This window comes from Mesoplodon mirus (assembly GCF_964341445.2).
Source record: "Mesoplodon mirus genome assembly, chromosome: X".
NCBI lineage: Eukaryota > Metazoa > Chordata > Mammalia > Artiodactyla > Ziphiidae > Mesoplodon > Mesoplodon mirus.
In genome coordinates this window covers 90,228,152-90,255,831 of record NC_138981.1, presented here as the reverse complement: position 1 = coordinate 90,255,831, position 27,680 = coordinate 90,228,152, and the positions used below count along the sequence as shown (strand labels likewise).

The following is a 27,680-nucleotide window of genomic DNA, read 5'->3' as shown; positions in this document are numbered from 1 at the left end:
TGACCATTTTCATTTTCTCTGCACACTGCTTTGTTTTCTTTCCCCCCCACCCAGGAATTAAAATCTAAAGAGTGTACAGGAATTACAAAATAACTCCTGATGAAGAACAGCCTGGAATCTTCACATGTTCTTTGGGATAGATACAGATAGTCCCAAGTGCTTTTCAAGTTGTCATCTAGCCTTATAAAGGATTCCTTGTACCCAATAGAGTTTTTGTTTTTAACTGTGTTATAGGAAAATGTTATCTTCAGGTCACCTCCATCCTTCTGGAACAATGTAGTATAGATGAAAAGGCAAACTGGCTTCAGAGCAAGATAGCTCTAGGTCAAAATCTGGGGTTCAGCCAAGTTCTGTGATCTTGGAAAAATTTGTCTAACTTCTTTAGGTCTCAGTTTTTTACTCTGCATGTGGGGATACTATACACTACCATATGAACAGCCAGAATCCAGAGGCTTGCAGAGTTTATTCATTACACTCTTGTTGGGCAGCACTATATTTAGTGGTCATCCAATACAGAGAATGCTTTTCATCCCTAAACTTTCACAATCCTGGATTATATCTTCTTCAAACGTCTGGCTCTGCTTGGTGAAACTTGGTGCTAATGGACTAATCAGATAAAAACAAATCTTCACTAATTGGTTAACCATCCCCCAGCAATATAATACTTTAACCCACTGAAAATGTATAGCTCCTAAGAGGCCACTCCAACACTAATCCTAGCAGGTGGGTAGAGAAACTATATTTTATTCAGAAGAGCCTTGTAGATGATATCCTGCCCCCACCAACACATCCTTCATGAAGTTACCTCATTGGCTATCCTGCCCACGTCTGGGTGCCTATATCAAATCTCAGAAGTTTTCCAGGTTTTTTACTCCATTATTTGCAGCATCTCTGCCTTAAGCTGCTGGCTGCGAGGCTGACTACTGTCACTGCTTCTCTCCTGCCTCCAGTCTTCCCATCATCTCTTTCCTATTGGACAGACAACATTACCATACTTCACTCCCTCCAGACCTGTTCAGTTTAATTCTGACAGACTGGTGGGCAATAAAGTTTGCAGCACATAGGTCAAGTCTCAAGATGGTTGTTTATCTGAGGCAAGGACAAACTACCAGAACCTCGAATGGGAACAGGCCCCTAATATTGTCCTCAGTGTGTAATGCCTCTATTATTTAATGCCTCTGAGACCATTACATTGAACTTAATCAACTGGAAGTTTTCGCTGAGGACCAGTTTTACCTAAGTTTAACAAAGAGCTTCAGTTCATGGTCCAGCTGTCCTCTCACAGAACAGTTTGCTGTAGGACATCCTTGCTCAGTCAAAATCACATCAGCCTTTAAATTCCAGCTTCCTTCCCTTCTTCCCAGCCTTCCTGAGTGGAAGATGTTATTAGCCAGCAGTTGCTAGGTTGGGAGCCTAGGATGTTCAACAGAAACATCTGTTGACCAAGCCCCTTGAAGCTGCCAGCCATATTTGGATCTTGGAGTTCCCACCCTGAAATATTCACCACTACATTCACAGTCTACTTCTGAGATAGCATCATCACAACCACAGGTGTATTTCAATCAGTTTGATTTGTTAGTCATGGTTACTTCAGTGCTATTCCGAGCACATGACTCATTTCTCACAGCAAGAACACGAGGAAGATTCATTTAAATATTTATTCTGATTCTGAAGTTCAGACACAAAGCAGCTGTGCAACCATAAGGCAATCACATAACCTCTGGTGCTCTTCAAGTACCTAACACACATTCCCTCACACCAAACTTCTCTCCTTTCCCCTGGAGGCTGGACTATTCCATAGAGCATCTAGGCTCTGCCTAACAATTTGTAGGAAAACTGAACTTTCTTCACTTTAAAGATGGAAGAGATAGGAGCACAATTGTGAATTGGGTATCAGTCTTGTACTTCCACTCCAAATGCCTAGGATAACCCACTGCAGAGAGTCCTTCCCCTCCCTAGTTCTTTTCCTCTAACTTTCTATCTTCACAGTCCTAATGTTGAATTTGGTACCCCCACAGCAGTTCAGTATAAATCCCACATTCAAATACTCGGGATGAAATCCCAAATTATATGTTCTTGAGCATGCTACTTAACCAATCTAAGCCTCAGTTGCTTCACCTATTTTTAAAAAGTTGGTGATAATCATAATATATACCAAATAGAGGTAATTATTAGGATTAAGTGAGGTAATGCATATAAATCCTCTGTAATATAAAGCATCACATGCTAAAACCACTCAATAAATATTAACTATTATTCTATCATTGTCATTACCCTCGGCATCCAGCTTTCAAATTACACACACAACTATCTTGATATGTTAATAACTATTAGGAGTTAATGTGACTCATATTTCTATAGGAGTCTGGAGACAATCCAAAAGACAATCCAAAGTTACCATTCCAATGAAGGGGTTGATTTACTGTTTCTTATCTGACACATAAAGGACCTGGAAGTTGTTACTACCATCCTAACAACAAGAAAAATGCTGAACAAACTGAAACTCAATAATTTCTCTTATTTCCATCAGGTAATTGAGGTCACAGTAAAAGCCACTGTCCCAGAAACTGGAGAGACAGGTAGATACAGAGAATCACAGTTTACTGGGAGCAGAAGCAGCCTCAGGAGCCAACTGGTAGGAACACTTAAAGGATAACTGACTAATTTCTGGAGACTAAGTGTGAACTAGCTTGAGAAATAAAAAAACTCTGAGGGCCCAGTCTTGGAAGGCAGCCCACACTTTCGTAAGTTTTACCTCCAGGAGTCCCACCAGGTTCTTCTCAGGCTGAAGATCAGAGAAAAATCCTGCTTCTGGCAAAGGACGGGGAAAGTAAACCATTCTGAAATATACCCAAAGAGCCTGCCCATAAATGACGTGGGGTACAGGAAATATACAACCCCAGCCTTCTCTAGCCTTTGAAGTGGGGAAAGAAATAGCCAGCTCCAGTCCTCTCTATCTTTCCTGTCTTACAGGAAGCTGAGAAGCACTTACGATGGTCACAGGCCAGGAACTAGGCTCACTAAAAGACTGAATCTAATCACAGGATTATAGAATGCTTTCCCTTGCCCAACACCTTACCAGCACATCAGTAGGGCTCCTATATAATAACACGATACTACAGTTGAAAGAAATGCACCACACAGACCTTATTTAAGAATATATCTCTAGGGGCTTCCCTGGTGGTGCAATGGTTGAGAGTCCGCCTGCCGATGGAGGGGACACGGGTTCGTGCCCCGGTCCGGGAAGATCCCACATGCCGCGGAGTGGCTGGGCCCGTGAGCCATGGCCGCTGAGCCTGAGCGTCCGGAGCCTGTGCTCCGCAACGGGAGAGGCCACACGGTGAGAGGCCCGCATACCACAAAAGAAAAAAAAAGAATATATCTCTAGAAAAATAGAAAGATAACAGGGAAGTAAAAAATAAGGACACCAGAGAGACTTTTAGCTTCTAACACCTACAGCAAGTAGTAAAAACAGCCTGACTCTTAGCCAGATAAGCATAAAAAATCCCTCACAGTAAAGGCCTATTTACTTCAGCTCCTTTTACCAAGTATATCACATCTGGATTTTAAAAAAATATTTACAAGGCATACTAAAAGACAGAAAGAAACACACTGTTTGAAGAGAAAGAGGAAGCATCAGAACCAGACTAAGATAGGGCAGACATTTTGGAATTACCAGTCTGGGAATTTAAAATAAGTATGATTAATATGTTAATGACACTAACAGAAATAGTGGACAATATGTAAGAACAGAAGAGAGATGGAAACTCTTACAATCAAAAGAGAAATGCTAGAAATCAAAACACTGTAACAGAAGTAAAGAATGTCTTTGATAGGCATATTCATAGACTGGACATGGCCGAGGAAAGAATTAGTGAGCTTGAAGGTATATCAATAGAAACCTCCCAAACTAAAAAACAAAGAGGAAAATGAATGAAAAAAAATTGAACAGACTATCCAAGAACTGTGAGAGGAGTACAAAAAATGTAACATAAATGTAATGGGAATACCAGAAAGAGAAGAAAGTGAGAAAGGAACAGAAGAAATATTTGAAGTCATTCTAATGCTGGCTCATCCAAGATTACCAGACTAGATCATACCAGACTAGGTATGACAGAGAGGTTTGGTGTACAGATAGGTTACTATAAGCAAATGAGCTGAGTTTTGAACAATATATAAAAGTTAGGCAGGCAAGCAGGACATACAGGACAGAGGGAATAACATGGGTAGAAGAACTCAGATGTGAAAAACCATGGAGTGGACAAAAGAAGTATGAATAGTTTTGCTCTCTTGAGAGTGGCAATGAGTAGGCTGAGGCCAGATATTAAAAGCCTTAAATTCCATTCTAAGATATTTGCACACTGTCAGGTTTCAAATCTCAGCTCTGTCACTATATAACCTATCTCATAAGACTGTCCTAAGAATTGAATTAGCTAATTAATGAACATGTGTGGCACAGTGTCAGACCCTGTAAATACTCAACAAAAAGGAACTACTAACTAAAAGTTTTTTATAGAATCATTGTAGTGCTTTAAATAGTGGCACACTATGATCAGATGTGCATTTCTAAAAGATCATTCTAATGGATATATAGAAGGTAGTCAGATTATAAAAAGAGACATTGCTTAAAAGGCTTTAATTTAATTTGATCTGTTTTTATCCCTCAAATGTCACTAATGCCATCAAGGATACACAGGAAGACCCTTTAAAGTCTGGATTCTTAAAACAATTTAGGAAAGATCAATAGCAAACTCCTGTTAAATCTGAGAAAAACAAACACGTCAATAATTATAGAAGTTGACAAAAACATATCATTTTGATAAATCCAGAAATTGGACAGTCAAAACTCAACCTTATAAGATCTTTATTCCTAATCACAAAACCCCAGCAGCAAATGGTCATCAATGGGTGAATGGCTAAACAGTGGTACATCTCTACAGTGGAATATTGGACTATTATTCAGCAATAAAAAGAATGAACTATTGATATATACCACAACATTGACAAATCTCAAATGAATTATGCTAAGTGAGTAAAGACAGGTACAAAAGGCTACATATCATATTATTCCATTTATATGACATTCTGGAAAATACAAAACCATAGGAATAGAAAACATATCTTTTTAGCAAGGACTGGGGCTTGGAGGAAGGGACTGAATACAAAAGGACATGGAGAAAATTGGAATGATGAAAATGTTCTGTATCTTGTTTGTGGTGTATATATTTGCCAAAACACATCAAATTGTACAAGTAAAAAGGATGTATTTTATGTTTGTAGATTATACAGAATAACAGGACTTAAAAAACGCTCAACCTTAAATTCCCAATTGGAGTTTGAGATGTCCTAGGTAACTTTGCTTCTAGCTTCCTATGTAACTTTTTCCTTTCCATAGTAGCAGCAAATATCAAGGACTTTAGTCATTAGATGTTTATAACATGTCTGAGATATATGACATACATTGTTATATCTATTTTATATGTGGGAAAATAGAGGCCCAGTGTCATCCAATTACTCATCCACATTAATGGTGTAATGGTGACCAGAATCCAGGTCCCCAGACTCAAAGACTAGTGCTTCTTACACATATTAAATACCCATCCCTCAAATAGCAACCCATCTTCTTTATAATTTGCAAATAATAAATAACCATTTTCCCATTTCTAATGCCATACCTAAAAATAAAAACAAGAACAAATGGGTCTTAAATCTTGTGTCACTGACTGTGGTTTTAGGGCACACAAAATTGAAGCCTTCATGGGATTCCTAGCTCATTTCTTCTGGATAAAAGTATCTTTGAAAATTCTAGTTAAATAGATTAAGATTTTCAGGATGGAATGCAAATTTATGGTTACAAAATAAGGTACATACTAATATCAATACATTTTCAAAAGGGATTCAAATACCCCAAGCATTTTGCCAAACCATTGTCTTAGCCAAAATGTGTTGGCCATTTGGGCTGTGGTATTACAAGGCCTTCAATGACCTTCTTTTTCCTTCTTTAAGAAAATCAGGATTTTCTGGGAGACAAGATGGTGGATTAGAAAGACTTGAGCTCACCTCCTCTCATGAAAACACCAAAACCACAACTTATTGCTGAACAACCATTGACAAAAAAGACTGGAACCTACCAAAAAAGATATTCTACATCCAAAGACAAATAAGAAGCCACAGGATGGTAGGAGGGGCACTTTCATGATATAATCAAATCCTATAACCACCAAGTGGGTGGCCCACAAACTGGAAAATAATTATATCACAGATGTTCACCCATAGGAGTGAGAGTTCTGAGCCTCATGTCAGGTTCCCCAGCCTGGGGGTCTGGCATCAGGAGGAGGAGCCCCCAGAGCATTTGGCTTTGAAGACCAGTGGGCTTGTGTGCAGGAGATCCACAGGATGGAGGGAAACAGAGACTCCACTCTTCAAGGGCACAAACAAGGTTCCACGTGCACTGGGACCATGGCCAAAACAGTGACTCCATAGAAGCCTGGGCCAGACCTACCTGTGGGTCTTGGAGGCTCTCCTGGGGAAGCGAGGGTTGGCTGTGGCCCACTGCAGGGGCAAGGACACTGGTGGCAGAGACCCCAGGCAATATTCCTCAGAGTGAGCTCCCCTGGTGGTCACCATTTTGGCACTGAGACCTGGCCCCACCCAACAGCCTGAAGGCTCCAGTGCTGGGACACCTCAAGCTAAACAACCAACAGAGTGGGAACACAGACCCACCCATCAACAGACAGGTTGCCTAAAGTTGTCCTGAGCCCACAGCTATCTCTAGACACACCCCTTGACACAGCCCTGCCCATCAGAGGGACAAGACCCAGCACCACCCACCAGTGGACAGGCACCAGTCCCTCCCACCAGGAAGCCTGCACAAAACCTTGGACCAAACTCACCCACCAGGGGACAGACACCAGAAGCAGGAAGAACTACAGTCCTATAGCCTGCAGAACAGAGACCACAAATACAGAAAGTTAGACAAAATGGGATGGCAGAGAAATATGTTCCAGATGCAGGAACAAGATAAAAGCCCAGAAGAACAACTAAGTGAAGTGGAGAAAGGCAATCTGCCTGAAAAGGAATTCAGAATAATGATAGTAAAGATGATCCAAGATCTCAGAAAAATAATGGAGGAACAGACTGAGAAGGTACAAGAAATGTTTAACAAAGAACCAGAAGATGTAAAGAACAAACAGAGATGAACAATACAATAACTGAAATGAAAAATACACTAGAAGGAATCAATAGCAGAATAAATGAGGCAGAAGAAGGAATAAGTGAGCTGGAAGACAGACTGGTGGAAATAATTGTCATGAAACAGAATAAAGAAAAAGGAGTGGAAAGAAATGAGGACAGTCTAAGAGACTTCTGGGACAACTTCAAATGCACAAACATTCTCATTTTAGGGGTCCCAGAAGGAGAAGAGAGAGAACCTGCCTGAGAAAACATTTGAAGAGATACTAGCCGAAAACTTCCCTAACATGGGTAAGGAAACACTCAAGTCCAGGAAGCACAGAGAGTCCGATTCAGGATAAACCCAAGGAGGAACACGCCAAGACACATTTTAATCAAACTGACAAAACTTAAAGACAAAGAGAAAATATTAAAAGCAACAAGGGAAAAGCAACAAATAACATACAAGGGAATGCCCATAAGGTTAACAGTTGATTTTTCAGCAGAAGCTCAAATGAACGTATTTACAAAGTGGAAACAGACTCATAGACTTCAATAACAAACTCATGGTTACCAAAAGGGAAAGCTGGGGGGGAGGCATAAATTAGGAGTTTGGGATTAACATATACACACTACTATATATAAAATAGATAATCAACAAGGACCTATTGTATAGCACAGGGAACTCTATTCAATATTCTATAATAACCTATATGGGAAAAGAATCTGAGAAAGAATAGATATATGTATCTGTATAACTGAATCACTTTGCTGTACACCTGAAATTAACACAACATTGTAAATCAACTATACTCAAATATAAAATAAAAATTAAATTAAAAAACTCCATGCTACCCAACTTAGCATTTTAAAAAAGAAAGAAAACTGTCAGAATGTTTAGCAAGATAAATAACTGTAAAGCTCTTAACTTTGGCAGCTTATCTCATTGTAATGAGTGACAGCATTTAGAAATGGTCATTCCTGAGACTTCCGGGGAAGATGGCGAAGAGTAAAACGCAGAGATCACCTTCCTCCCCACAGATACACCAGAAATACAGCTACACGTGGAACAACTCCTACAGAACACCTACTGAACGCTGGCAGAAGACCTCAGACCTCCCAAAAGGCAAGAAACTCCCCACGTACCTGGGTAGGGCAAAGCGGAGAGATTCCCGCACAGAGGATCGGCACCAACCGGCACTCACCAGCCCGAGAGGCTTGTCTGCTTGCCTGCCGGGGCGGGCGGCACTGGGAGCTGAGGCTCGGGCTTCAGTCGGAGCACAGGGAGAGGACTGGGGCTGGCAGCGTGAACACAGCCTGAAGGGGCTAATGAGCCACAGCTAGCCGGGAGGGAGTCCGGGAAAAACTCTGGACCTGCCAAAGAGGCAAGAGACTTTTTCTTCCTTCTTTGTTTCCTGGTGCGTGAGGAGAGGGGATTAAGAGCGCTGCTTAAAGGAGCTCCAGAGACAGGCGCGAGGCACGGCCGAAAGCGCGGACCCCAGAGACGGGCGTGGGACGCTGGGGCTGCTGCCACCGCCATGAGGCCTGTGTGCGAGTGCAAGTCACTGTCCACGCCCCCCTTCCGGGGAGCCTGTGCAGCCCGTCACTGCCAGGGTCCAAGGATCCAGGGATGGCGTCCCTGGGAGAATGCACGGTGCGCCTCGAGCTGCTGCAACGTCACACCAGCCTCTGCCGCTGCAGGCTCGCCCCGCCTATGTGCCCCTCCCTTCCCCGCGGCCTGAGTGAGACAGAGTCCCTGAAGCGGCTGCTCCTTTAACCCTTTCCTGTCTGAGCAGAAGAACAGACGCCCTCCAGCGACCTAAATGGAGAGGCGGGGCCAAATCCAAAGCTGAGACCCGGGAGCTGTGAGAACAAAGAAGAGAAAGGGAAATCTCTCCCAGCAGCCTCAGAAGCAACAGATTAAAGCTCCACAATCAACTTGATGTACCCTGCATCTGTGGAATACAAGAATAGACAAAGAATCATCCCAAATTGAGGAGCCGTGTGGATGAAAGATTCTTGGCACTGCAGCCAGGAGTCAGTGCTGTGCCTCTGAGGTGGGAGAGCCAACTTCAGAACACTGGTCCACAAGAGACCTCGCAGCTCCACATAACATTAAATGGCAAACACCTTCCAGAGATCTCCATCTCAACACCAGCACCCAGCTTCACTCAACGACCAGCAAGCTACAGTGCTAGACACCCTATGCCAAACAACTAGCAAGACAGGAACACAATGCCACCCATTAGCAGAGAGGCTGCCTAAAATCATAAAAAGTCCACAGACACCCCAAAACACACCACCAGACGTGGACTTGCCCACCAGAAAGACAAGATCCAGGCTCACCCACCAGAACACAGGCACTAGTCCCCTCCACCAGGAAGCCTACACAACCCACTGAACCAACATTAGCCACTGGGGACAGACACCAAAAACAAAGGAAACTACAAACCTGCAGCCTGCAAAAAGGAGACCCCAAACACAGTAAGATAAGCAAAATGAGAAGACAGAAAAACACACAGCAGGAGAAGGAGCAAGATAAAAACCCATCAGACCTAACAAATGAAGAGGAAATAGGCAGTCTACCTGAAAAAGAATTCAGAATAATGATAGTAAAGATGATCCAAAATCTTGGAAATAGAATAGACAAGATGCAAGAAACAGTTAACAAGGACCTAGAAGAACTAAAGATGAATCAAGCAATGATTAAAAACACAATAAATGAAATGAAAAATACTCTAGATGGGATCAATAGCAGAATAAATGAGGCAGAAGAACGGATAAGTGACGTGGAAGACAAAATAGTGGAAATAACTAATGCAGAGCAGAAGAAAGAAAAAAGAATGAAAAGAACTGAGAACAGACTCAGAGACCTCTGGGACAACATTAAATGCACCAACATTCGAATTATACGGGTTCCAGAAGAAGAAGAGAAAAAGAAAGGGACTGAGAAAATATTTGAAGAGATTATAGTTGAAAACTTCCCTAACATGGGAAAGGAAATAGTCAGTCAAGTCCAGGAGGCACAGAGAGTCCCATACAGGATAAATCCAAGGAGAAATACGCCAAGACACATATTAATCAAACTGTCAATAATTAAATACAAAGAAAACATATTAAAAGCAGCAAGGGAAAAAGAACAAATAACACACAAGGGAATCCCCATAAGGTTAACAGCTGATCTTTCAGCAGAAACTCTGCAAGCCAGAAGGGACTGGCAGGACATATTTAAAGTGATGAAGGAGAGAAAACTTCAACCAAGATTACTCTACCCAGCAAGGATCTCATTCAGATTTGATGGAGAAATTAAAATGTTTACAGACAAGCAAAAGCTGAGAGAGATCAGCACCACCAAACCAGCTTTACAAGAAATGCTAAAGGAACTTCTCTAGGCAAGAAACACAACAGAAGGAAAATACCTACAATAACGAACTGAAAACAATTAACAAAATGGGAATAGGAACATACATATCGATAATTACCTTAAATGTAAATGGAATAAATGCTCCCACCAAAAGACACAGATTGGCTGAATGGATACAAAAACAAGTCCCATATATATGCTGTCTACAAGACACCCACTTCAGACCTAGAGACACATACAGACTGAAAGTAAGGGGATGGAAAAAGATATTCCATGCAAATGGAAACCAAAAGAAAGCTGGAGTAGCAATTCTCATATCAGACAAAATAGACTTTAAAATAGACTACTAGAAGAGACAAAGAAGGACACTACATAATGATCAAGGGATCGATCCAAGAAGAAGATATAACAATTGTAAATATTTATGCACCCAACATAGGAGCACCTCAATACATAAGGCAAATACTAACAGCCATAAAAGGGGAAATCGACAGTAGCACACTCATAGTAGGGGACTTTAATACCCCACTTTCACCAATGGACAGATCATCCAAAATGAAAATAAATAAGGAAACACAAGCTTTAAATGATACATTAAACAAGATGGACTTAATTGATATTTATAGGACATTCCATCCAAAAACAACAGAACACACATTTTTCTCAAGTGCTCATGGAACATTCTCCAGGATAGATCATATCTTGGGTCACAAATCAAGCCTTGGTAAATTTAAGAAAATTGAAATTGTATCAAGTATCCTTTCCGACCACAATGCTATGAGACTAGATATCAATTACAGGAAAAGATCTGAAAAAATACAAACACATGGAGGCTAAACCATACACTACTTAATAACGAAGTGATCACTGAAGAAATCAAAGGGGAAATAAAAAAATACCTAGAAACAAATGACAATGGAGACACGACGACCAAAAACATACGGGATGCAGCAAAATCAGTTCTAAGAGGGAAGTTTATAGCAATACAATCCCACCTTAAGAAACAGGAAACATCTTGAATAAACAACCTAACCTTGCACCTAAAGCAATTACAGAAAGAAGAACAAAAACACCGCAAAGTTAGCAGAAGGAAAGAAATCATAAAAATCAGATCAGAAATAAATGAAAAAGAAATGAAGGAAACGATAGCAAACATCAATAAAACTAAAAGCTGGTTCTTTGAGAAGATAAACAAAATTGATAAACCATTAGCCAGACTCATCAAGAAAAAAAGGGAGAAGACTCAAATCAGTAGAATTAGAAATGAAAAATGAGAAGTAACAACTGACACTGCAGAAATACAAAAGATCATGAGAGATCAGTACAAGAAACTCTATGCCAATAAAATGGACAACCTGGAAGAAATGGACAATTTCTTAGAAATGCACAACCTGCCAAGACTGAACCAGGAAGAAATAGAAAATATGAACAGACTAATCACAAGCACTGAAATTGAAACTGTGATAAAAAATCTTCCAACAAACAAAAGCCCAGGACCAGATGGCTTCACAGGTGAATTCTATCAAACATTTAGAGAAGAGCTAACACCCTTCCTTCTCAAACTCTTCCAAAATATAGCAGAGGGAGGAACACTCCCAAACTCATTCTACGAGGCCACCATCACCTTGATACCAAAACCAGACAAAGATGTCACAAAGAAAGAAAACTACAGGCCAATATCACTGATGAACATAGATGCAAAAATCCTCAACAAAATACTAGCAAACAGAATCCAACAGCACATTAAAAGGATCACACACCATGATCAAGTGGTGTTTATTCCAGGAATGCAAGGATTCTTCAATATATGCAAATCAATCAACGTGATACACCATATTAACAAATTGAAGGAGAAAAAACATATGATCATCTCAATAGATGCAGAGAAAGCATTCGACAAAATTCAACACCCATTTATCATAAAAACCCTGCAGAAAGTAGGCATAGAGGGAACTTTCCTCAATATAATAAAGGCCATATATGACAATCCCACAGCCAACATCGTCCTCAATGGTGAAATACTGAAACCATTTCCACTAAGATCAGGAACAAGACAAGGCTGCCCACTCTCACCACTCTTATTCAACATAATTTTGGAAGTTTTAGCCACAGCAATCAGAGAAGAAAAGGAAATAAAAGGAATCCAAATCGGAAAAGAAGAAGTAAAGCTGTCACTGTTTGCAGATGACATGATACTATACATAGAGAATCCTAAAGATGCTACCAGAAAACTACTAGAGCTAATCAATGAATTCAGTAAAGTAGCAGGATACAAAATTAATGCACAGATATCTCTGGCATTCCTATATACTAATGATGAAAAATCTGAAAGTGAAATCAAGGAAACACTCCCAGTTACCATTGCAACAAAAAGAATAAAATATCTAGGAATAAACCTACCTAAGGAGGCAAAAGACCTGTGTGCAGAAAATTATAAGACACTGATGAAAGAAATTGAAGATGATACAAATACATGGAGAGATATACCATGTTCTTGGATTGGAAGAATCAACATTGTGAAAATGACTCTACTACCCAAAGCAATCTACAGATTCAATGCAATCCCTATCAAACTACCACTGGCATTTTTCACAGAACTAGAACAAAAAAATTCACAATTTGTATGGAAACACAAAAGACCCCGAATAGCCAAAGCAATCTTGAGAACGAAAAATGGAGCTGGAGGAATCAGGCTCCCTGTCTTCAGACTATACTACAAAGCTACAGTAATCAAGACAGTATGGTACTGGCACAAAAACTTAAAGATAGATCAATGGAACAGGATAGAAAGCCCAGAGATAAACCCACGCACATATGGTCACCTTATCTTTGATAAAGGAGGCAGGAATGTACAGTGGAGAAAGGACAGTCTCTTCAATAAGTGGTGCTGGGAAAACTGGACAGGGACATGTAAAAGTATGAGATTAGATCACTCCCTAATACCATACACAAAAATAAGCTCAAAATGGATTAAAGACCTAAATGTAAGGCCAGAAACTATCAAACTCTTAGAGGAAAACATAGTCAGAACACTCTATGACATAAATCACAGCAAGATCCTTTTTGACCCACCTCCTAGAGAAATGGAAATAAAGACAAAAATAAACACATGGGACCTAATGAAACTTAAAAGCTTTTGCACAGCAAAAGAAACCGTAAACAAGACCAAAAGACAACCCTTAGAATGGGAGAAAATATTTGCAAATGAAGCAACTGACAAAGGATTAATCTCCAAAATTTATAAGCAGCTCATGCAGCTCAATAACAAAAAAACAAACAACCCAATCCAAAAATGGGCAGAAGACCTAAGTAGACATTTCTCCACAGAAGATATACAGACTGCCAACAAACACATGAAAGGATGCTCAATATCTTTAATCATTAGAGAAATGCAAATCAAAACTACAATGAGATATCATCTCACACCAGCCAGAATGGCCATCATCAAAAAATCTAGAAACAATATGGGCCTCCCTGGTGGCGCAGTGGTTGAGAGTCCGCCTGCCGATGCAGGGGATACGGGTTCGTGCCCCAGTCTGGGAGGATCCCATATGCCGCAGAGCGGCTGGGCCCGTGAGCCATGGCCGCTGGGCCTGCGCATCCGGAGCCTGTGCTCCGCAATGGGAGAGGCCACAACAGTGAGAGGCCCGCATACCGCAAAAAGAAAAAAAAAAAATCTAGAAACAATAAATGCTGGAGAGGGTGTGGAAAAAAGGGAACACTTGCACTGCTGGTGGGAATGTGAATTGGTACAGCCACTATGGAGAACAGTATGGAGGTTCCCTAAAAAACTACAAATAGAACTACCATATGACTCAGCAATCCCACTACTGGGCATATACCCTGAGAAAACCATAATTCAAAAAGAGTCATGTACCAAAATGTTCATAGCAGCCCTATTTACAATAGCCCAGAGATGGAAACAACCTAAGTGTCCATCGTCGGATGAATGGATAAAGAAGATGTGGCACATATATACAATGGAATATTACTCAGCCATAAAAGGAAACGAAATTGAGCTATTTGTAATGAGGTGGATGGACCTAGAGTCTGTCATACAGAGTGAAGTAAGTCAGAAAGAGAAAGACAAATACTGTATGGTGACACATATATGTGGAATTTAAGAAGAAAAGAATGTCCTGAAGAATATAGGGGTAAGACAGGAATAAAGACAGAGACCTACTAGAGAATGGACTTAAGGATACGGGGAGGGGGAAGTGTAAGCTGTGACAAAGCGAAAGAGAGGCATGGACATATATACACTACCAAACGTAAGGTAGATAGCTAGTGGGAAGCAGCCACATGGCACAGGGAGATCAGCTCGGTGCTTTGTGACCACCTGGAGGGGTGGGATAGGGAGGGTGGGAGGGAGACGCAAGAGGGAGGGTATATGGGAACATATGTATATGTATAACTGATTCATTTTGTTATAAAGCAGAAACTAACACACCATTGTTAAGCAATTATACTCCAGTAAAGATGTGAAAAAAATAAAAAAAAAAGGGGCCTCCCTGGTGGCGCAGTGGTTGAGAGTCCGCCTGCCGATGCAGGGGATACGGGTTCGTGCCCCGGTCTGGGAGGATCCCATATGCCGCGGAGCGGCTGGGCCCGTGAGCCATGGCCGCTGAGCCTGCGCGTCCGGAGCCTGCGCGTCCGGAGCCTGTGCTCCGCAACGGGAGAGGCCACAGCAGTGAGAGGCCCGCATACCGCAAAAAGAAAAAAAGAAAAAAAGAAAAAATAAATAAAAAAAAAAGAAATGGTCATTCCTAGACTATTATTTAGGAGATGAAATTAACTCCTCACAATCCATCTGCAATTTTCTTAAACATGGTATGAGTCAGATATCTATTTTTTTGCAAGTGAATTGTCAATTATGTGCACATCATTTTTAATAAGCCCTTATGCCCCCTCCAAACCAATTAAAATGAAATGTTATCATATACTAAATTCTCATATATACATACTTTATCTGTTTCTGGATTCTCTATTCTATTTAACTGATCTGTTTATGCTTTCTTAAACTTACTATTTTAATCGCTACTGTTTTACAGTAAGTTCAGTCTCAGCTAGACTAAGTCCTCTCTCATTAATGCTTTTTTCCAAAATTTCATTTGCAAAGCTGATATACTCATTCGTCCATATGAATGTTATAATGTTTATCATGTTGTCTAATTTCTAAAAATTCATATTTTAGCAAATCGGATTACTTATTTATATAATATTGGGAATAACTGGTCTTTTTTTCTATGAGATCTTCCAATGCAGAAATATGTTCTGTCTCTCCATTAATTTAGACTATATTTTATGTCCTTCAATAAGATTATATTTTTATATAGGTCTCCTCCCATCTTTGTTAAATGTATTCCTAAGTGTTTTATAGTTTTTCATTGTTGTAAATGATATAATGTCATTTTTCCCTTACATATCTAACCGATTATTACTGGCAAAAATAAAAATTATTGAATAGTTTGTATATTTTTATTAAGCTACCTTATCAAATTATTTCTTTAGTTCTTTTTGTTGTTGTTGTTTAATCTCTTGGGTTTTCTTGGTATACAATTATACAATCTGAAAAATAAGATTATTTTGTCTCTTCTTTTCCAATGTTTGTATAGTGTATTTCATTTAATTTTCTTATGGCATCAGCTAGAACCTCCAAAACAATACTGAATAATAGAACTGACAGAGATCATTCCTATCTTGTACACCATGGATGTAAGGATATAAGTATGTTTACAAGGATGTTTACTGCAATACTGTGATTATTTTTAAAAAACTAGAAAAAATTGAATATCCATCTGAAAAATGGCTGAATAAAGCAAGGTTATATCTAGCCTATGAACTATGATACAGCTATTAAAAATGAATTAGATATATATAGCCAACATGCACATAGTAGGCACCCAGTATACATATACTAACTGAATGAATAAATTTGCACTGACCCATCCATAATGCCCTCAACCCCTCCATTATAGCCAATGGCAAACATCTGAAATTAAGATAATTGTGGCAAGAAAAAGGAGGATTCAAACTGGAAGTCTTGACTTCATTAACATCAGCCTTTTATCAGCTGAGGTAACTAATGACATAGATATGTGTTTTACCCCAAGGAACGCATTTGTATTTTCATTGCTAATGTCCTATTAAGTTTAGGGAATTCTTTTGTTTAGAAATGGGATAAAGGGACTCTACACTCTGTGTCAAGTGTTCTCAGTGAATAATGAGGTTGTTCTCGTGTTCTTAGTTCAATAAAGAAAATAATCTTTATCTCTCATTTCAAAAATGTTTCCAAAAGCATTGACATAATTGTATATTCTGTTCTAATGTTTAAGCCCCATACATAGTGTCAGGAGGAAGTGCTGAAAGTGTAGCCCCTCTCCTCACTTCCTTTTGCTAACTAATAGAGTTCAGATAGAGGAGTTACAGCCCCCTTATGCATATCTGTTACATTCCAAGGACAACCAGGATAGGCTTACTCATTCATCTTTATGAACACACCCCAGTGCCATATGAGCCACCTCTACCTTCCTATTCAGCTGTGATTACCTGCAGGCATGGAAGAATAGTCCTCAAAGGCCTGCCATAACAGGATGGTTGGAAAGAAACAAGTTTAATGATTACATATATTTGAAAAGAAGACTGGGAAAAGGATCATGCAACACATACTTTTCACTGTTAAAACACTGGAGATAATACATTGTACATTTCTAACTTTGGATATGCACCAGAATTAACTCTGGACAAATGTGTCCTCCTCTTTTCATTGTTGTAGCCAGAGCAAAATCACTTCATGTTCAGTCTGGTAGGAAATGCACAGAGTACAAAGCAAGCAAGGCAGATTATCGAAGTATTGGCTAAAAAGGAAACATTTTCCCAATACGTCAATAAATTTTTTCAAGGATTTACTTAAAACCATGTGTGAAAAGTGGGGTTAAAAATGCATTTGGGAGCTTCAGAGACTCTTTAACTTTTGGTTTTAATTTTTTATCCTGATCCATTTGTATAGTGTAATGGCTAAGTGGAAGGGCCCAGGAGCCAAACTGCAAGTCACAAACAGCTGTGTGACATTTGTTGAGTCACTTAACTTGTCTGAGTCTCCAGTCACGTCTTTTGTAAAATGGGGATAATAATAATACCTACATAAGACAGTAGAGATTGAGATTGAGAAACTAGAAATTGAGTTAGTCCATCTAAAGCACTTAAAATAGAGTCTGGCATATAGTAAGTACTTAATAAATATTACCTATCATTATGCTTATTATTTATCAATTGTAAAATGTTATACAAATATTAAATGTTATTATCCAGGCAGAGCTGGAAAAGCCCTTTGTTTCACCATCATTGGTCCATTTCTAAGAAAGAGTGAGGGTTAGCTTTCTCCAAGGAATAAACTGCTTTGGTATACAATGACTATGGTGATGTATAGAGATATGAAGAAAGGGGAAGAAAGAATTTAGTGAAAAGACAAAAAGATGAGATAGAATGAACACTGTAAGAGAAAGCTGATGACCTGGATTTTACTCCTAGCTGCTAACCCTTGAGCTAGTCAACCTCCCTTCCTGAACTATAAAATTGAAATAAAACCTTTTTACTCATCTTAAAGAAGTGCCTGCAATCGAGGCTGGGTTTAGCTCCAGGCCTCTTGCAGGAGAGGGTAGTGATTAAGAAAATGGACTCTGGAACCACACTGCCTTGAATATAAAATGAGGCTTTGTTAGCTTAGTAGCTTTGGACAAGTCTCTACATTCCTGTAAGACTCAAGTTTTTTCCTCTGTTAAATGATGATAATAGCGCCCACCACACAGAGTTGCATTGAGACTTAAGTGAGATGATATAGAGACAAAGCTTAGCACAGCAAATGGCACATAGTAAGTGATTAAGAAATACTAACAAGGCTAGGACCTCCCTGGTGGTCTAGTAGTTAAGACTCCGTACCTCCACTGCAGGGGGTGTGGGTTTGATCCCTGGTCAGGGAACTAAGATCCCACATGCCGTGCAGCATGACCAAAAAAATTTTAAAAAGTTTAAAAAAATAAGAAATACTAAAAAGGCTGACGATGGCATGAAGCGTCCCACTAAGTATGGTTATTCTATATTTATGCATAATGAACATCATGTTCCTTTTTATCTGTCAGAATATTAAGGAAAAAAAGGAGGATGACACTTCACAAAGAGACTTGAGGTTCTAGTTCAGGACATGCTCTTGCTGTCTCTTGTCGAGTTCCCCCAGGTATGAAGATAGAGGAACTTCCAAATGTAAAAGCACCTGACAACTGTAGGAGCTAGGGTTTAGGCTTTCCTGGAAACTGAGGGTCTGTCAGATATTACAGAAACAACCTGTCCTACCTTTTATGTGTGTTTGGTTGCAATAATGTGCACAGTACCTGTGCAGAAAATCTCCTTGGTCACTTCTGGCCACCATATATAGTCATATATGGTCACCATGGGCCAACCAGTGTGGCTCAGAGGTGGCAGAGGGTGCTCAGTCCTCTTTTAGAACCACAGTGCCCCAGGCTCGCAGCCAGAATATCATAGTTGAAAGGTTGTATGTTTATTTCTCTGCTTCTTGCCCTAGATCCATGCTCTGCCTTTGTCTGACCTACTCTGTGCCCAGAGAAGCTGAAGACTATTGATTCTACCCCCAGGTTTTGCTCTCTGAATTCTGTTTGAACTCACATGGTGGGAGGGAAGACACTAGCAAGAAACCAGAAGGCGGGAGTTAAGAGGGGTTAGGGTTTCCATCCTGTCCACTCTCTCTCTGTTTTCCACAGTTAATATGCTCCTCTAAGGCTACAGCTCTTGACAGGCCTGCTCCGATCTTGCCATGTTCCAGAGATACAGCTCCTTCCCCTTGCCACTCTAGACCTAGGAGCGGTAATTTACAGCTTTTTCCCTTTTTGGTTCCCTTAACCCTAACCACACCTCTATAAACAGTTCCTTCATTCAACTTTCATCTGTACAACCTTTGAGTGTGGTTTATTTCCAGATAAACATGTTATTTCCAGTGTTCACACATCCTGCACTGGGCCCATTTCTCTCCTCTGCACTGACTGCAGTGTTTCTCACAATATAGACCATGATAATCGGTGTTATTTTTTGTAAGCACCATTACTTGTAAAGATGGGCCTTTGTTCCTAACAGCGAATAATATTTCTAGGTCCCTCAAATAATTTCTTTCATGTGTTATTTCAGTCTTCACTCTTCCCATTTGCTCTCATGAGTTGGGGTAAAGGGATATTTTCCTTACTTTTAGTCATTGGAGAAGCTGGGATTGCTTCTGACACCTGCTGATGGAAGTACATGAAAACCAGTAATATATAGGAATCATAGCTCTGAATTATTTAGCTGTGGATCTGCTGATTCTTCTCAGTGAAGTGTCTAATACCAAAAACTCAAAATAAAACCTCTCCCTTTTTATCTCCCCAAGCCAGCTATTGACTTAGGGTAAAAAAAAAAAATGCATTTGACATCATGCTGAGTTACCTTGTACCACACAACATCAGGCTCCTGATCGGACTTTTTAAAGTCATCCATGTCTGGGCAGGATATCTCCTTTCTTTTAGTGACTTCAGATTTTTCCAAATAGCGGATCCTGCTATTGTAGCACAGACCTGATTCATTCTCTGCAACAGTCAAGGACATTGACACCTTCATGCAATATGTCGAGTTTCTGTAGGAATAGAGAAATAGCAAAATGGCTTTATTGGGTCTATACACCTATGTTTTGACTCTGTATATTTCAAGAATATTGACTTTTCCACTTAGGACATTGACTAGAAATCAGAAACAACATGGAAACAACACAGAAAAATTTTCTACTTCAACTGACAGGAAGATATGGAACAAAATGCTAATGTGGACATCTCTGGCCTTGAGATAGCTACATAGAGCAGCTGTACCCATCTTCTGAAATGTAAAACAGTCAGACTTCTTTCCCAGTGGTAAACATTGCTATGTTGACAATCTGATAGCAAAAACTTATGAGAAAGTCTATAACTAGGGCTATAGCCATTTCTGGTTTGCCCTTATGACTAATCCCTTAACAGGTATTTGAAGGATTGTTAATTTTGCCATTGGTTTCTAAGCCAACATTTTCTTTTATAGGATACATACCAAAAAACAGATCAACAACTTGTATGGGTATAACTGAATCACTTTGTTGTGCACCTGTAACTAGTACATCATTGTTATTTAACTATACTCCAATATAAAATAAAAATTAAAAATAAAAACAGATCAACATAGAGAAGATACCCGTTAACTCACATAGCTTTTTAAGGTGTTCACTGAGATATGTCAGGGGTCAAATTTGGGTTCCTACAAAGAACAAATCCTAGCAGAGTGGATTAATTTTACCCATCAAAACTAGAATTATAGGGGCTTCCCTGGTGGTGCAGTGGTTGAGAGTCTGCCTGCCGATGCAGGGGACGTGGGTTCGTGCCCCGGTCTGGGAGGATCCCACATGCCGCTGAGCGGCTGGGCCTGTGAGCTATGGCCGCTGAGCCTGCACGTCCAGAGCCTGTGTCCGCAATGGGAGAGGTCACGGCAGTGAGAGGCCCACGTACCACAAAGCAAAACAAAACAACAACAAAAATAAAACTAGAATTATAAAGGAATTTCAACATTGAATTTTACCATAAAGCTGCTTTAGAAATTGGACATTAATGGGCTAACCCATAATAGTAGGGTATTTATGAAATTGAATTCTGCCTTCATTTCCCTGTGTATATCCCATGACATTTCCCTACCCTACTCTACCTAGACTCCAGAAGATACCAACCACACAAAAGAAATCTGGAAAGTATGAGGAAGAGATCAGAAGCAGCCTGGTAAGACTTAAAAGAAGGTCAACTGTAAATCTCTTGGTGAGACATTTCAGAATCATATGTGTTCTAAACATCAAGGGATACCTGCTGTTAAAAAACACAAAGTGCCAAAGGGATAATTCAAAACCGAGTATTTTTACAACTAAGTAATAACAATCCTGATAAATGGGATTAGCATGCCAACCAATAATTTTAAGATGGCCTCAAATGATTGTTACTGTTTGTACTTCTTAGTATTCATTGAAATTTCACAATATGCCAGACACCATACAAAACACAGGAGTGCAGATGGCTGCTGCCCATTGGGTTTACAAACTAAGTTAATCAAAATGACTGCTACTTGGATTTCTAGTGAAGTTAATTACTGGCAAGTACTCCTGACAATGCAATGCCTGTGTCATCTGAAGATGCACTTCCATTCTGATATTCAGATGTAACCCCATTATACAATGTAGATTGTGAGCTATTGCTTTTCTCTCTTCCTCAATGTAGGTTCTTAGAAAGGGTTTAGTATATGCTCACTAGGGATCAAATGTAAGAACATTTAATTCTATTAAGAGATGTTTGACAGCTTCTTTAAGAGCCATGAAGCTAAAGCCACCAGAAATGTTTTTAAGTCTCAGCCAATAAGGTAAAATTTGGTTCAATCAATTTGGCTCTTCTTGACTCCATTTTCAATACTTCAGTGCTAAACATGCCCATGTCTCCTTGCTTTCTTTAACATCCTACATGATGTGGCCTATCGTAACATTCTGTCTTTCACTCATTAGGGTGCAGTCGCAATCATATTTACTCTGTTTCTTGAATATACTAAGTCTATTTGAGCCATGGTTGTTTATACTTGCTCTTCTCTTTGATTTTCTATCATATGCTTTTTGTTAAGTGTAAGCAAATAATTTGTTGCTCTTGTTCATCACTCTATTCCGGGGATCTAAGTTGATAGTAAGTGCCTAGTAAATGTTAGTTGATTAAATGTGTGGGCATCAAAAGGTATGCATTCAAGAGACATGTCCTCTCTGCTCTACTTCTGCATAAACCTATTATGGTACTAACCACCCCATCCCCATTCTACAGATTCATGTATGTATGTGGCTGGTCAAATATCACATTCCCTGTTTAAATATGACTCAGGATAATTCTGCAGGTATTCTTGTACCACCAGGGTAAGGATTAGCCAAATTTGGTGCATCAGCATACCAGCAAAGAAAAAAATTATAATGACTATATCTGGGAGACAAGGAGGACTAGGGTATGTATAGGGGATGGAAGGAAGATAAATGGTCACAGTTTTTAAAAAGTTTTAAATGAAGCAGAAATAAAATCACCTCTGCTAAGTATTTAAAATATTATGAACAGTTCTTAATGTCACAGACTTTGATCATATCTGTTCCATGGTGTCCATCCATAGAGGTGAAAGAGACTTACTTGTTAAATATCTTCCCATATTTGTGTTACAAACCCAGGGAGAGAGAGCTGTTGACCAGCAGTCTCAACAATAGAAGTATTAGACAGAAGCTGCAGTTCCCTGAAAGGAGCTTACTATCCCAAATCTATTTAGTCCTGAGGAGAAAATAGGGTAGACTAAGTAAGGGACCAATATAATATAGTGGTTTCATAACAAAGCACTAACTTTGAACTAAGACCCACCAGGTTCAACTAGCTCTGTGTCCTTGGGCAAGTTATGTAACATCTCTCAGTCTCAGATTCCTCAGCTGAAAAATGAGGATAAGAAATCCTTTATGGTGGCTCCACTGGAGTTTGGAGGAGGAAGCTCTTTTTATTATACAAACTTAAGCAAAAATAAGTTTACTGTTTTCAGTTGGAATGGTTATAATATCTGACCTCTCCAGGCTGCTGTAACTATTAAGCAAATATAAAACATATAACACAGAATCTGGCCCATAGTAAATATTTAATAGACTGTCATTAGAATTGTTATTACCGCTTGTATTAGTTCGTACATATATTGTTGATAAATTAATAATTCTAATTTATATGTGATGTAGTAATTGTGAACAATCACCAGTATAATAAAAACAATACATTGGCAGCGATGGGTTAAGATATGCCACTGGCCTGGGGTGCCACTTGAGAGAAAAGAGTCTAGAAGAGGTCAGTTAGGCAACAGGCCTAGTACCAGTGCGCCATGAAGGTCTGAAAGGATCAAAAAGATATACTGACCTAGGCACAAAAAGATGTTAATCAAGAGAAAGCAACTAAGGCAAGAAGGAACTTCCAGGTACTGTGAATACCAGCTACTAGGCAAAGGTCAGAACTTTGGAGGTCGAATTGTTAGTAAGAGTTCCACTAAGACTACTGCAAGTTTCTTAGACAAACACCTTCTATAATAAAGCCCAGGCCCCTAGGCAAGGTTTTGTGTTCCCTCTCCAAACTGCCCAAAGTATACACTATGTAGGTCATGCCAGCAGCACCTTCATTAACTTGGGATGAGGATGAGGGCAGGGAAGCCACTCTGGGAATGGCTGATAGGTTGAAGGAGGAAATATTCTCTAACCCTTACCCACAAACAATCTTGACCAGGGCTCTGCATGAATTCACTCTTGCTCTGGGCTTTACCATGTAAAAGGCTGCTGACAGATTGCTTGTTACCCCATGAGCAAGCCCTAGTATGAAGTCCTTGATGACAACCAAGTTCTCCGGAACTCAAGACAAGGCCTGGTGTGAGTCCTGTTGTTTCCATTGCTGACTTGGGGGAGGTGTGATCAAGGATTCCTGACAGTCTGAGACTCAGGTTGATTTTTATTAGTTGTGTAATCCAGCCCTGGCACAGTTCCTGCTAACAATCTTGCATTATATAGATTTTACTTTGAAAAATGCCGCAGGCCAGTTCTATTTAAAACATTTCCTGCAACTGGGACCTAAAAATGTTACTTTTCTTTCATTAGGTACAATTAGAGCTGTGCAAGTTTGAGGAGGCAGACTGACGAGTGTGCAAGAATGGGAATTGCACTTTTTTTTTCTGTCCTCCCTCCACATCCTGAGGGGGGCAAGGAGCACATTCAGGCTCAACATGAGCAAAGAGCCTTCACAGTGATGTTGCAGCAATGCCTTACAATTGTATACATTTGTAATCTTTCAAGTATTTCCATATCTCCTGTCTTACTTAATTCTGTCAATAATCCAGGAAAAGGTGCACGGTAAGTATCATCTACATTTTGTATAGGAGTAAAACAGAGACACAGAGAGGATAAATAACTTAGTCAAGATCATTTAGCTGGTCAGTGGCTTAGAACCAAGGTTCTGGCTGTTAGCCCCTGGCCACTCTCAGAACTTGATGCTATCAGCTGAACTAACTCATGGGTATCCACACCAACTTGGGGATGCTCACAGAAAGAAATGCAGATGTGTAAAGATAACACTTAAAGAACACTGTTATTAAAATGCACAGCACAGAATTTTCAAATTTGTAAATAAACCTTGCTTTCTATTCCAAAGGTTTAATGTTAGCTACTTTAGGTCATAATTTATACACCTTTTTGCAGAAATATTTATAAGGGAAAATATTAATCATCTTGGGTTCCCTAAGGGGAAAAGTAAGACCTAGGATTTAAAACATACATGAGAAATACAGATGCCCCTTTCCAATTCCCATTTATAAAACATGCTAATATTATAAAATCTAAAGTTGTATTTCAAAATTTGAGTTTAAGTGCATTTGTTGTATCACCAGGGCTAACCTACTGAAAATAAACTAAATAAATTAGCGAACTCTTTCATATCTAAAAGCAGAAGCCCAGAAAAAATGCCTCAGGATATAGTTGAAACTTTTCTAAATGGTTCCTTCAACTGTCTTCTCCTCATTTCAAAATACTTTCCTTGAAAATGACAGAACTATCTAATGGTTAGTAAACTAAAACAAAGTTTGTCTTCTGATATTTTTGAAATGTGAATTGACCACTATTCATAACTATCAATTAATCAATCTACCATTACTGGATGATATTGTCCTCAAACCAAAGGAACTATGAACTGATATTATACCAAATTCAGGGAAGAGAAATAAATGAATAAACAAACAGGATATTAGGCCCTTTGGTGAATTCCGTTTCTTGAGAATCATTATAAAATAAGAAGATTTTACTGAAAAACATATTTGTGTTGGAAAGGAGACTTTCAGATGAGTGCAGAAATAAGTACATATGACTTCAAACATGAAATGTTAATACTTTAAAAGACCAAGAGGAGAAAAAAAGGGGGAGGATATAAATTACTAATATCAGAAATAAAAGAGGGGACATACAAATCCCATGAATACGAAAAGGATAACATAGGAACACTGTGAACAGCTCTATGCCCACAAATTTGATAACCTAGATGAAATGGACCAATTTTTTGAAAGGCAGAATCTGCCAAAACTTATACAAGAAGAATCAGACAATATGAATAGACATATAGCTGTTAAAGTAATTGAATAGATAATTAATAACCTTCCAAAACAGAAAGCACCAGGCCCAGATAGATTCACTGGTAAAGTCTATCAAATACTTAAGAAAGAAATTATATCAATTCTCTATAATCTCTTTCAGAAGATAGAAGCAGAAGGAATACTTTCTAACTCATTCTATGAGGCCTTCATTACCCTAATACCAAAACCAAAGACATTAAAAGAAAACTGCACACCAATATTTCTCATGAACATAGATGCAAAATCCTCAACAAAATGTTAGCAAATCAAATCCAGTAATGTATGAAAAGAATTATACACCACAACCAAGTGAGATTTATCCTGGTTCAACATTCAAAAGGCAATTAATGTAATCCATCATATCAACAAGCTAAAGTAGAAAAAAATCACATGATCAGATCAGTAGACACAGAAAAAGCATTTGACAAAATCCAAAACCCATTCATAATAAAAAACTCTCAGTAAACTAGGACTAGAGGGGAAATTCCTCAACTTGATAAAGAATATCTACAAAAAACCCTACAGCTAGCATACTCAGGGTGAGAAACTAGAAGCTTTCCGACAATGACCAGGAATAAGGCAGTATGTCCTCTCTCACCACTCTTTTTCAACATTATACTGGAAGTCCTAGTTAATGCAGTAGACAAGAAAATTCATAGATTGCATGATTTTCTATGTAGAAAATCTGAAAGAACTGACAAAAAAATGCCTGGAACTAATAAGCATTTATAGCAAGGTTGCAGGATATAAGGTTAATATACAAAAGTCAATTGCTTTCCTATATGTCAGCAATGAACAAGTTTTAAATTTGAAATTAAAATCACAATACCATTTATATTTTAGAAAACCCTAAATGAAACACATAGATATATATCTAACAAAATATTTACAAGATCTAGATGATGATATCTACAACACTGAGAAGAAAAAAGCTGGAGGACTGACACTACCTGACTTCAAGGTCTACTATCAAGCTATAGTAATTAAGGCATTGTGATAATGGCAAAATAATAGACAAATAGATCAATGGAATAGAATGTTGAACCTGGAAATAAATCCACATAAATATAGTCAACTGATCTTTTTTTTTTAATCTGAAAAATCTTTCCTTTGCCTTCATTTTTTAAAAATTTATTTACTTTATTTTTGGCTGCGTTGGGTCTTCTTTGCTGCATGGGGGCTTTCTCTAGTTGCAGCAAGCGGAGGCTACTCTTCCCTGTGGTGTGCGGCCTTCTCGTTGCAGTGGCTTCTCTAGTTGTGGAGCATGGGCTCTAGGCTCATGGGCTTCAGTAGTTGTGGCTCGCGGGCTCTAGAGCTCAGGCTCAGTAGTTGTGGCACATGGGCTTAGTTGCTCCACAGCATGTGGGATCTTCCCGGACCAGGGCTCGAACCCGTGTCCCCTGCATTGGCAGGAGGATTCTTAACCACTGAACCACCAAGGAAGCCCTCAACTGATCTTTGGCAAAGAAGCAAAGGCAATACAATGGAGCAAAGACAGTCTTTGCAACAAATGGTACTGGAACAACTGCACATCCACATGCAAAAAAAATGAATCTAGACACAGATCCTTACACCCATCACTAAAAGTAACTCAGCATGGGTCACAGACCTAAACATAAAATGCAAAACTATAAAACTCCTAGAAGAAAACATAGAAGAAAACCTAGATGACATTGCATATGGCAATATTTTTTTTTAAATTACAACACCAAAGGCATGATCCATGAAAGAAATAATTGATAAGCTGAACTTCATTAAAATGAAAAACTTCTGCTCTACCAAAAACAGTATCAAAAGAATTAGAAAACAAGCCACAGACTGGGAGAAAATATTTGCCGAAGACACATCTAATAAAGTTATCCCAAATATACAAAGAATTCTTAAAACTTAA

At 39.2% G+C, this 27,680-nt stretch overlaps 1 protein-coding gene across 1 annotated transcript in view; it reads right to left on the bottom strand.

Moving 5' to 3' along the window:
- IL1RAPL2 (interleukin 1 receptor accessory protein like 2) overlaps nt 1-27,680 on the bottom strand; it is a gene marked incomplete at both ends in the record, with an annotated part of 1,040,907 nt that overhangs the window by 459,831 nt on the left and 553,396 nt on the right. The window contains one exon of the mRNA XM_082609582.1: nt 20,021-20,207. Coding sequence (XP_082465708.1) covers nt 20,021-20,207 — 187 coding nt within the window. The remainder of the gene's footprint in view (nt 1-20,020; nt 20,208-27,680) is intronic.